General features: G+C 34.9%; 2 protein-coding genes and 1 pseudogene across 2 annotated transcripts; 2 read left to right on the top strand and 1 right to left on the bottom strand.

The window, feature by feature from the left end:
- On the top strand, positions 2,368-6,244 carry LOC109361694 (cation/H(+) antiporter 15-like). The gene is made up of 3 exons (XM_019607217.1): positions 2,368-2,843; positions 3,605-4,597; positions 4,845-6,244. The coding sequence occupies exons 1-3, from the start codon at positions 2,625-2,627 to the stop codon at positions 6,186-6,188; spliced, it is 2,556 nt and encodes an 851-aa protein (XP_019462762.1). The 5' UTR covers positions 2,368-2,624; the 3' UTR covers positions 6,189-6,244.
- Positions 8,023-9,663, top strand: LOC109363066 (annotated as a pseudogene).
- LOC109363068 lies at positions 10,521-12,764 on the bottom strand. The gene is made up of 3 exons (XM_019609241.1): positions 12,311-12,764; positions 11,169-11,307; positions 10,521-11,074 (listed from the first exon to the last, which is right to left on the bottom strand). Exons 1-3 carry the CDS (start codon positions 12,644-12,646, stop codon positions 10,890-10,892), a joined length of 660 nt encoding a protein of 219 aa, XP_019464786.1. The 5' UTR covers positions 12,647-12,764; the 3' UTR covers positions 10,521-10,889.

The raw sequence follows: 13,086 nt of genomic DNA, 5'->3' as shown, positions 1-13,086 counted from the left end.
TCCCTCCCCAGTGCCGATTTTGGGGGAGGAGAGAGAAAAAAAATTACAGAAATCGGCAATCCCATTGTCGATTTCTAAAAAGTTATACTAGTTTAATAATTTTTCTAAAAGGTGCACCAAAATCGTAATTTTTCGGTCAAGGTGCACCACATGTGTAAATTTTCTTCGGAATTACCAAAGTGGTGGTCCCTCAAATTTGTGGCTGAAATTGCAAAACTGTGTAATTTGACAAGCTCATAACTTTTCATATTTGTCTTGAAGTACAAATATTAAGCCACGATAGTTTATTTATTCTACAAGGATTTATCTATTGTCTTGTAAGGATGAGCGTTTGAATTTCGAATTTTGTTGCCGATGTAATGTTTTGTTGGTAAATAATATACAAATATTTATGTGACTGCTTTGAACCATTTAATCTAACCTTAATTTGATGATGATCGAGACTCAGCTCACCGAAATTTTAGTTTATAAAAAGTTGAACTGTTAAATAATTATGTTGGAATGTTACCATGTCAGCACAAGTTTATCTAGTTTATTCTAAAAGTATATATGATTATCTTATCCGTCGTATAAACTAATTAAAGAAAAATATTCCACCAAACCTTCCATATGTTTGAAATTTGATGTGGTGAGTAATTAAACTCTCTTGAAAAAGTTAAAATGTAATATGATTATTACATATTTTCTTAGATAAGGAACTGTTCCCTTTGTCATTTCACCTTAGTGGCTGAATTTTTTTCTGAGGAAATATAGCCGAAGAAGATTCCCAACAAAATATAATTAAACTTAGCCAACATATTAGTTGTTAGAACATCATAAGAAACCTCAACCTTGTTATATATAATATATAAGTATCTATATCAGTGTTGTTTTGCAATATGTGGTTTCAGTGTCATAGGGGTAGCACCCGTGAACTCTTTCTGTGGTCTATTAGGCACATCATCAACCTCTCACTTGCCACTTGCCCCAACAAATAAATTATTTCCGGTATAGGAGGGTCGAATACTGAATAAAATAATGATTCATGTTCTTCAAAAAAATTAATAATTGATTTTAAATAATTTTTTTATAAAATTAGCAAGCTCATTATAACCTCGTATTTTAATACTGAACTTTTAGATACTGGAGGATCTGGAGCCCACCAATAAACTATTCATTATCCCATATAGTATTATTAACTACAAGGATTAAGAAAGAAGTTAAGTCTAGCTACATAAAAAATGAGATTAAATAAGAAGAGCCCGTGAACCCTTTCCTCTTTTCCACTCTCTAATTATTCAACATCTCACTCCTTACCTGCCAAAAAAAAAAGTTCTTCACCTTAAGTCCAAGCCATTCCAAGAGACTTTAGAATATTGGATTTGAATTATTTGTTTTTAATAAGTTAAGGGAGTTTGTTTAGTTACAAGTTGTGGTCTGGATCACTTTTTCATTTATTTAATTCTGATTATAGAGTTTTTATTTCCTTCACCTTGAAAAAGAATGAATCGGGATCAGACCTAAAGTTGAGAAGATGATATGGCTTCTTCTTTTTGTCTTTGCTAAGAACAGTTTTATGCTCCTATCAATGTACGTTGTGACCGTATTATACCTTATGATTTGCCTTAAGACACAAGTTTCCATTGAAAGAGGTGTTATTTCACTTCTTTTCATCATTCATCATTTCAATATTAGGTTATTTTCATCTAAATCATACCTTGTGATATGCCGTTGCTATAATGCTATTCATTAAAATTTAATTTTCAATAAACCAAAAAACAAAAAACAGATAAAAATCTTCTTACATAATAATTAATAATTATAAAAAAGTTATATATTTTTTGAATTCTAAACATAGTTGTGGAAGCTAAACAAATTTCAACTGCTTTAACCATGTCATGAACTTATTTTTTCATAGTGAATGGAACATAGTTATGGATTAATTTCACTTATAATATCTTTATTTTTCTGAGGGGTTTACTTATCTACTATCCTTCCAAAATAATGTGAACAATTACAAGTTTAAAAAAATGTCTATAGTTTTTCAAAATTAAAAATATACATGTACTTAAAAAAACAACACCGAAAGAAATGGATATGAATCCCACATAAATGTTCCAACACACTTCATCTCTTGTGTTTGTGTACCCCCACTAGTTGCATGGCATTAATGTCCTTAAAATAGAGACCCCTCTCCACAACATAGGCCATGAAAATTAAGTAAAGCCCCCACTTAGAGTGGACAACCACCAAATCAAAACCAATTCTATCACTTCATTTTGCTTCTCTGCTCCATTTTTCATTTTTCTTAAACAAAAATTAAAATAATAGCAAAAATTATTCATTCTGTTCATCCTTCTTCTCCTCTTCTCACTTTTAATTTATCCCACACTCAAAACCACATTCACTTTTATCCTGTTTTTGCATGCAAAACTCATTTACAATGTTGCATGCATGTGATTCTATCCAGAGAAGCCATAAAAGAAGCCTCTTTATATGTCAATTTCATTATTGAAAAAAAAAATATGATACATTTATATTACCTTGAGATTAGGTGCATCTCAAGGTAGGAAACAAGAGAAAGTGAAACCTGTGGCAACATATAGAGAGTTAGTAGTGATTGAGGACATAATAGATAAATAAAAATGGATGTGGAAGTTGATACAAAAAATGCAACGGTTGATAAAGTAGTATGCTATGCACCAAATATGATAACATCAAATGGGATATGGCAAGGAGATAGCCCTTTGGACTATGCTCTTCCTCTCTTCATATTGCAAGTTACATTAGTTGTGGTTGCTACACGCATATTTGTCATCCTCCTTAAGCCCATTCGCCAGCCACGCGTTATTGCTGAAATCTTGGTTAGTTTCTGTATTATGTACTCTTAATTTTTCATGGGAGATTTATTTTTTGTGGGTTTTATCCATTAAATATGTATCACCTTAGCTATAACATTAACAATATGTTCAATGGTTGTTATGGCTAGTTGGCTACTACCTATTACCCACATTGAACACAATAGAGGAAAAATTTAATGGTGCATTATTAAAGAGCAAAAGGCCCCACAAATTTCATTAAGCTAGTATTTGGTTGCCCACATGATTTTGAGCACATTTTTTAGAATGCTGAAAAAAATTAAAGTTGGTAAAAGGGACTGACATGAACAAGCCTAATAAAAATAGGGTTTAGAAAGTAAAGTTGTGTTCTGAATAAACCTTGGGTTGTTTGAATTGGGTTGAAATGACTTCGAATCGCTTTGAATAAGTACTTGAAAATCAACTCCAAAACTTAAATAAGTATTTATAGAGGACATGGTCCTGATTCGTGAACTATCAATAAGTTGGTCTGGCAGGCCTACATTATGGCCCATGAAGGCTCCTAGGCATCTCCTGGGTGACTCTTCCCTTCTAAGTTATTATGTAGGCCGAATCCTAAACATTGTCGGCTAGAAAATGTTAGTTAGGATCTTGGGCTTCCTATTCACAAGTTAAATGCTCAGGAATATAATGTATGAGAAAGAAATGTGACAATATATGAGTTTTATATTACATGATTGTGACAGTGCACATATATTACAGTGGTAATATAAGGGATACTATTATTTTTGGTTGCATGGATGCAGGGAGGATTAATATTGGGACCTTCAGTGCTAGGAAGAAGCAAAACCTTTGCTAATGCAGTATTCCCCTTAAGAAGTGTGATGGTGATTGAAACAATGGCAAACGTGGGTCTCCTTTATTTCCTCTTCATGGTGGGAATAGGAATGGACTTAACAGGAATAACACGTGTAGGTAAAAAAGCAGTAAGCATAGCAATTGCTGGCATGGTCTTACCCTTTATTGTTGGAGTGCTCAGTGCCTTTTTTTTCGTCAGACACAATGACACAAAGAATATACCTTACATGTTATTCCTTGGTGTTGTTCTCTCTGTTACTGCATTCCCTGTTCTTGCTAGGATCCTCACTGAGCTCAAACTCAGCAACTCAGAGATGGGAAAAGTTGCACTCTCATCTGCACTTGTTAATGATGTGTGTTCTTGGATTATGGTAGCTATATCCATTGCGCTTGTAGAGAATGAGAAACCTACATTGGCTTCTGGAATGGTTATTCTGTCAACTGTGGCTTTTATTGCCTTTTATGCTTTTGCTGTGAAACCATTAATATCTTGGATAATAAGGAAAACCCCTGAAGGTGAAGACTTCAGTGATTTATACATTTGTCTGATATTGGCAGGTGTTATGGTCTCAGGTTTTATAACAGATGCTCTTGGAACACATTCTGTTGTTGGAGGTTTTGTGTTTGGTTTGATAATCCCACATGGGCCACTTGGTGTTGCTCTTGTTGAAAAGATTGAGGACTTTATGTCTGGCCTATTGCTTCCTCTCTTTTTTGCCATCAGTGGGTTGAACACTAATTTAGGTCTCATCAAGGGGCTCAAAACCTGGATCTCAGTGATTTTGATTGTTATTATGGCATGCATTGGCAAAATTGCTGGCACTATACTCGCTGCAGTCTCTTATGAAATGTCGGTTAATGAAAGTGCAGCCCTTGGTTTGCTCATGAACTCGAAGGGCCTTGTCGAAATGATTGTGCTTAATGTTGGTAGAGACACAAAGGTACTAGTCAATACTATAGTTCACTTTAGATATTATACTCTAGAGAAAAATAAAAGTATTATACAATTTTTATTTACTATTTAGCATTGTTCATACTATAGTTCTAATACTGCTACATCTAGCATTGATTTGTTATGCTTCAATAGCATGAAATAATTTCCCGTACTAGTAGTACCAACCAGTATATATCTCGTAATTCATCTGTAAGAGTTATCTATTCAAGTTGATCAGTGACAACTGCTTGCAGATTTTGGATGCCGAATCATTTGCCATCATGGTGATGATAACTATACTAATGACTGGAATAATTGTACCTGGCCTATCAGTTATATACAGACCAGCAAGGAGGTTCATATCTTACAAAAAAAGAACTGTTCAGATATCAAAAAGAGATGCAGAACTCCGAGTCTTAGTATGTGTCCATACCCCTAAGAATGTGCCAACAATAATTAATCTCCTTGAGGCTTCAAATCCAACAAAGAAGTCACCAATATGCATCTATGTGCTCAATTTGATTGAACTCTCTGGCCATGCATCAACCTTACTCATTCAACACAGCATTATGACATCAGACAACCCTTCTACCGTTAATAGACCAGAAGCACAATCTGACCACATAATCAATGCCTTTGCCAACTACGAGCAACGTGCTGCTTTTGTCTCAGTCCAACCCTTAGCAGCAGTGTCCCCTTACTCCACCATGCATGAAGATATATGCAATTTGGCAGAAGACAAGCGCGTCGCATTCATAATCCTTCCTTTTCATAAGCAACAAACTGTTGATGGAGGAATGGAACCTACAAACACGGCGTTTCGCAGCGTCAACCAAAATGTACTAGCAAATTCACCTTGCTCAGTTGGAATACTAGTAGACAAAGGCTTCAATGGCTCAAACCGATTACCATCGGATCAATTGTCACATCATGTAGCTGTATTATTCTTTGGAGGACCAGATGATAGAGAAGCATTGTGCTATGCATGGAGGATGTGTGAGCATCCAGATGTAAGCCTCACGATTTTGCGTTTTGTGCCAGGCGAAGAAGTAAAAGAACCAAACGATGATCATGATAAAGATCATAACCATATTTTGGACCCTGATGAACCAAGGATACTTACAGTAGAAACAGATAAGGATAATGATAAGGAACTAGATGATAAGCTTTTACACTTGTTTAGAATTAGTCATGCAAATGACGAATCAGTTGTTTACACCGAAAAGGAAGTGAATGATGGAGAGGAGACGGTGGCAGCAATAAGGTCAATGGATGACATGCATGACCTTTTTATAGTTGGGAGAGGGAGAGGGATGTTATCACAACTAACAGCAGGACTCACTGATTGGAGTGAGTGTCCTGAGTTAGGGGCAATAGGGGACTTGTTAGCATCATCGGATTTCGCATCAAATGCTTCAGTGTTGGTGGTGCAACAATATGTTGGGGCAGAGATAGAAATAGGAGATGCGATGGCAACACCAGATGTTAATGCAATGCAGGCAAATGAAGATTATACCAGTCAGATAAGTCATCCTTCAACAACTCCACCACCGAGTGAACGTCGTAATGTGTTCAGTGCAGAAAGCTCTCATCTATGAGTAATAACCTATGTTGGTGACTAATTAAATCGGCTCTCTTCATCTTGTGTCATAACTCATAACTCAACAAAATACAAAAGCTTCTTTCTTTTTCTGTTATTGGTTTTTGTATTAGGTCTTATAGTCTAGTCAAAATTTTATCAATACCTAATAGAAATGTGCATACAAATGAACGATTTCATCTTGTAACGAAAAGAATATACAGCATACAATTTCATACATGTAGTTGTAGTTTTTTGTTTTGGTTTGGTTTCTTTTTTCCCTCAACACAAGTGAAATTGACAAGAATAGATTCTGAGATAGTATTCCTTATTCTCTTTTTTTGCTGGCATGACTAAGAACTTCACTTAAAAGTCACTAGAGGTCTAGAATATGTTTCATCACACATTATCACATCATAAGAGTTCAAATGACCATTTCACATTATCCAATTCCACATCAACATTTATGTGAAGAGGCTGGAGCTAGAAGGAAATTATGAATGTCAAAACAGTGGCATGGCAATGATATATAGATTCAGGAGCGGTAATAAAATAAAGCCACAAACAACCTTGTTTCCACAGCACAAAGGGCAGTGGCTAAGGCTATTTAGACCATATCACATGTCCCACACATATGCTAAAGAAGGATTGTGATTGATCAAGTATTTGTTAGCATGCTTTTGTACTGATATTGGAGAGTCTGGTGCATATTTATTTGTGAGATGTGACATTGCTGTTGAAATTTGGAAGACTTTTTATTCATGTTTTGGATTGGATGTTATTTAGTTGGTATATTATTCGACCATGTAGCCGACCTTACCTAGTGGGATAAAAGTTTGGTTGTTGTTGTACTAGTGTTACAGAATATTATTTACTACATAACTAACTATTTGCGAGATTGAAGAAAGGAAAGAAGTCTAGGATTTATGTTTGGTATGTGGCAGTGTGGTCCATATGAGTTTTGAGGAACTCCATTGTTTTCAATAATAGTGGTTGTAATTTGGTCCATATATTTTCTTGAAAAAAGACTACTTGTGACTTTTTACAAGTTTTGATTGACAAGCATTATAAAATAAAAGTCATAATCAAAATTGCTGCTTGCTTGATAGTGGAGAGCTTGATATATATTCCAATGGCAGACAAGATAGTGTTCAAAGGCCATATTATAAAAAGATCAAAATGTTGATCTCCTTTTGTATTGGAATGGACGGGCACCTTTTGTGCTCTGTTTAATACATTTTTTGTCATCGAAAAAAACTTATCTAGAATACTTTCAATTCTTGTAAGAATTTCTCAATGAATATTTAAAGCTTCCCTATATCATTGCTTCACTCGTGAGCCTTGTGACTACCATTAAATTCAGCTCCTACATCTATTCAACACAATATCAAGCACACACCTACTCCCTTGAAAACAAAAAAAGAAAACAAAAGGGACAGTTTTCTAGCTTCTTAGAGTCACCATATATGAATTCAAACTTCAAAGACATCAAGAATCATTTTCCCTTTTAGCTGTTCTTTTTGACTGGATTTATTCCTTATTCCTCTGGTTTGACTGGACTGATAAAGATTAGAGTAATCCTAGCATTCATATTAATTGTTACTTGTATAATCCATGAATACTTCTAGCATGTATATCTACTTACCTTTGTGAAAGAAAGAGAAATATAATGTCACATTTTGTCTTTTTTTCTTTTTCCTATTCATTATGTGTATACAATGAATGTATAAAATAGTAGTACAAATAACATTATTCAATTTATATTATTTAATTTTAACTATTTCACTAAAATTTCTATATAATATGAAACTTTTTAAGAAATATGCAACAAACATTCTTCAAACAAATTAAACAGGATGGGGACCATTCTCACAACTATTCTATAATTTTAGTTGCAATTCCACTTCCTTTCACTATGATTTTGATATTTTTCTCTTTTCTGCCCTCTAAGTGAGGGTTTCTGTTTTTTTCCAACTAAGGTTGTACTTATACTCTTCCCTCTATACACTTCCCTGTCTATGAAAGTTGCAGCATTACAGCAACTTGCCATACTCCAATTCTCTTTTGGGCTGCCAATATGGAATGCAAGTCCTCCACTTGGTAACTTTTCTTTCTATATCCATCACTTCCTCTTGATGCAACATTTTATGGTCCATTTCTCAGTCACTACTTCCTAGTTTCAAGTATATATAACTCTTGTCAATCTTATTCTTTCTCACAATGCTTTAGAAGCCAACAAAAGATAAAAAGTTTGCTACTTTCTAACACCATCTTTATGACTGCCTTAAAAAGCTTCCCTTGTGTTGCCAACACTTAAAGCCTTGAACTCTCCAACTGTAATACATCAAACTATTTGTTTCATTGTTCTTTGGAATCTTTAGTTTCTTTTACATGAACAAAGATCAAATGATAATTCCCCACTTATTCAGATGCCCCATCAGTTTAGACTTGTTTGAAGACCCTGTAACTTTATGCACAGGCCAAACCTATGATAGATCAAGTATAGAAAAATGGTTTTCTGCTGGTAACCTCACATTCCCTGTAACAATGCAGAAGCTTCATGATCCATCCCTTGTTCCAAATAACACTCTTCGTCATTTGATCCATCAATGGCTACAACTTGGTCCACAATTTGACCCTGGTAACTCTGCAACTATAACTATTGATTCTTTAGCTGCAATTAAAGCCACCCTTGAATCTCATGAGGAAGCCTTAGAGAACAAGCTACATGCACTTAAGAAAATCAGAGTCTTATTATCTGATGAAAATTGTTCTTAAATTAGCATCATTTCTGCTATTATTTGAAAAAGGTACTAGCTCGGTTAAGACTAGATTGTGTCATCTTATAGAGTCAGCAGCAGCATCTCAGCAGAGAGAAGAGTTATGCTGTATTCTTGGAAACAATCACAAGCTAGTGCATGAGATAGTTCTAATTATAATCCAAAATTGTGAGGTTACTGAGTATGCTTTAAAAGCCATGTCAGCACTATGTTCCTTACAATGTAACAGAGAGGCTTTAGTGAGAGGAGGAGCACTAGATGGAATCATAACATACATTTCATCGTTAGGTTGTGAAGGAATACAGAAGAACTTAGCTCCACTAGCCATGTCAATAATGGAGAAACTTATGGTGCTAGATAGTGCTAAAGAGGCATTGATGAATCATCCAAAAGGTATAGAAACTTTAGTGAATATGGTGTTCAGGTTATCTGAACAAGAATGTAGTCAAAGTGCTGTTGAGCTACTTTTGATTGTTTGTGGTGATTTTGAGTATGCAAGAGAGGAATCCATAGGGGCTGGTGTTTTGAATCAGTTGCTATTGCTTCTGCAGAGTCAGTGTGGCGCCATAACTAAATCAAAGTCAAGAATGCTGCTCAAATTGTTAAGATCCAAGTGCACTTAGGAGCCAAAGCAGGTGTAGACTGTGAATAATAATAGATGTGTTGTATAATGATTGTAAAGACCACAAAAACATTTATATGCATAGTGTTTGGCGACTTCGTAGATAACTAGATATGGTAAATTGACTTTGCAGCCAAAAAACCATTTTATTTTATCATATAAGTTGTATTATTATGATATCTAACATGGTAAAATGGCATTGTAGCCTAATCATTTTATTTTTAAATGTTGCATTCAAATCACTAAACTAGTATGGTTGAAATTATTTGATAGCCATATCTCTTTCTGCTATTGATGTATCCATTTCCATGGCCTCTTAACTAAATTGGAGGAACTTCATCTGAAACAAAATGGACTCAGTACTCACATGCTCGTGATACGAAGGTACTAAAGGTACTCATTCGTCTTCTGATTTTAGCGGCCACGGACTCAGTGATTTCATGACAACTTGAACAGAACAAATTCATCTTCCCTCTTTTCTTTTCCTTTTTCTATCAAAATGTGGTTTCATGGACCATCCTTATGGTGATTTAACTCAACATGGGACTTTTTTTCAAACAGGCAGGTAAGATAAACGTGGAGGACCTTTTCTGATGATGGCGATTGACTGGCTGGCCAGATTCTTGGAAATATTGTGCAAGACTGGATCTTTTTTACGTGTGATAGAAATGTGTAAGATAAACTTTTACATCACACCATGGACTCCATTTTTATGGTGAAAACATTTGGAAAAGTTTTCTTTAACATCAAAAGAAGTTTTGAAAATTTCTTTTAAGAATAGGATGCCAAATACAATATCCAAAAATAATATGAGCTTTCTTCTGTGGAAGGAGAAACAAAATAACAGGAAAAGGAAAAAAAATCACCTAAAATAAAGGAAAAGAAATCAGCTAAAATAAAGGAAAAGAAATAAAAGGTCATGGCTAGTTGGCAGTTCAAAAAGAAAAGGAAAGAAGAAGATACCTTATCAACACTAGCTCAAAGGCTTATAATTCAGATAAGCAGCAAATCTCCTTTTGAAAGCTTATTACAACAATTCAATAATACATTTGAACAATCCCCACCTTCTGAATTTAAAAAACTTGCATAAATTTTGGGATACTACTTTCCTGTGCACGTAGTATGCACCATTTAAAAGACAAAGGTGGAGAGAAAATGTATATCATGACTGATTTACATTTCAGAACCAAGAATAGTTAATAAAAATAAAAGGTATACAGTTGAAGTTGTTAACTTCCATACTTTTGAGAAGGTCTTCATATGGGTGGCACCGCTAAGTATATAGGTTAAACAACACAAATAAACACGCTGAGAAGTCCTAAGACAGTGTAATGAAGTGCTGCAGAGAACTAACCAAACTTGGAGGCCAGTGCTTTGTGTCTCTAACATATGAAAGGTCTGTAAATTGGGGATCAAGCAGAGTTGCAATAGTGAACTGGTTTTCAGCAAGCAATGGGGCATGCTTATCTGCATATAAGGCTGCCGCAAGAGCTGCATGCACTTCTGCTTGGAGTAACAACAAAAAATGTAGTATTGGAGAAAAGTAAGATTTTTCCTTCTGTAGCATGACTCTAGAATGAAAAGGATATGAACATACCTGGATACCCTTTTAGAGATATCGAAACGTCTTCCATTTCTGCAATGGCTTCTTCTCTGTCACCAACTTCATACAAGGCCAGCGCTCTTCCAACCCTTGCATACTCTGAGAATGCCAAGTCTTTGTAGCTTTCAATAACCTGGAAACAAGAAGGTAGCTCGTATGCTTGATTGCAAATTAAATCATTCATATGATTAAACCATAGAATATGTGAATAAATAAAATCACTAACAGTTATAGAATGTGACATTATGATGCCTTGAAATAGAACAGGTTGAGCCACCAGATATCTCAGTCAAAGAATGATTGAGGTAAATGAGTGGAAAATCCTATAATGACTTTCAAAATCTTGAGGCCTCTTAAAACATTTTAAATTAGTTAGTTCTGTTACGTCTAATGGTTTAGAAAATAATCAACCCTCATAGTAATAGAACAACTATTGCATTTATTCGGAAGTTGGAACTGAACTCTTGTAACTTCCCAGCTTTCAGGAATGAATTTTGCATGAAACTCAATGATTCAATCTACTAGAAGTGCTTCACAATATTGCGACTGTATGATATCTTTACTCATGTTCCTGTTTTTAACTCCATATCTTGTCTGGTTTTATGCTCCAATATCAAAGGCATGTGCACTGATGAAGGAATGGTGGTACTACCAACTGAACAACATAAGCAACCAATAAAGTGGACGGATAAGAGTGTAACTTCTTTGAATTTTTGGGATAATTCAACTAAACTAACTAAAAGGAGTTGGAACAATTACCAAGCCATGTTATAGGTGACAAAAGCCAATTGGAGAACCCACTACATTTTCAGTTCTTACCAATATTAGGATAGCAAATATCAATGCTTTCAGCAGATTCTATTTGGAAAAAAGGTAGATATATCTTTTTTCATAGGCCAAAGTTTTTGTTTTCTTTTATTAAAGGGAACAGGGAGAGGGCAACTGCCTTGAACCGAGAGGCGCTCACGCTTAATGTCCCGCAGCTACCAAAAAAGTGGACACAGACTAATAGTATATTTCGTTCACAAAACTAAAATAAAACTATCTTGACATAAACATGAGTAATCCTTGTATGATAAATGAAAGAATATTAAGCAGCTAACTAAATAAGTGGAAATATGATTGATTTAACTGACCTGAGAGAAATATTGAAGAGCACCATTGAAGTCACCCTGAGCCTGCAATTCCCTCCCTTTATCCAACAACTCCACTGCTTGTGACACTCTCTGTGAGAATAAAGCACTTGCATCTCTTTCAGCATCAGTTACAGGGTCATACTGTGACTGTGTTGTGGCTGTAGCATATGAAGAAAAAACAGGAAGGATAAGGTAACTAGAGAGAGGCAGAGATAAGAGGAATAATCGCCTGTTTGGAAGTGATGTTTGGCTTAGACAATTCTGAAATATTCTAGCTTTTGGCTTTTGCTTAGGAAGATGGGAAATGGGTAGTGATGCTCTGCATGCACACACCATAGTTTTGGGTTGGTGACCAAATATCTCAGTTTCTTCTGTGTTTCCAAGGATTCACAATTGAGGAGGACCTCACATAACTCCATTCTTTTTTGTTTTGTTTTCTGTTTTGTATGAGATATTTTGGAGTTTCTAGTAAATATCAATATTAAGTTGGCTGAACATTGTAATTCATAAGGTGTGCACTATTTTAATTCAGCTTAAACAGTTAAACTAATGGTATGTCTTATATATTAATAGATTCATCAACTAAAAATGTTTGTGATTGTGTCTCTCACGTAATTTTCAGTTATGGTTACTTATTATTAGTTAAATTTTTAACAAAGTATCTTAATCATAGCTTGGAGTTCATTAACTGATTCGTCTCGAAGATGAGAGTTTACTATTAGTATCAATAAGACTAGTATTTAATTTGTACTTGTACAGTCATATTATGGAAAGTT

The sequence above is a fragment of the Lupinus angustifolius genome, chromosome LG12, assembly GCF_001865875.1.
Source record: "Lupinus angustifolius cultivar Tanjil chromosome LG12, LupAngTanjil_v1.0, whole genome shotgun sequence".
NCBI classification, from domain to species: Eukaryota; Viridiplantae; Streptophyta; class Magnoliopsida; order Fabales; family Fabaceae; genus Lupinus; species Lupinus angustifolius.
This window is presented reverse-complemented; position numbering and strand designations above follow the sequence as displayed.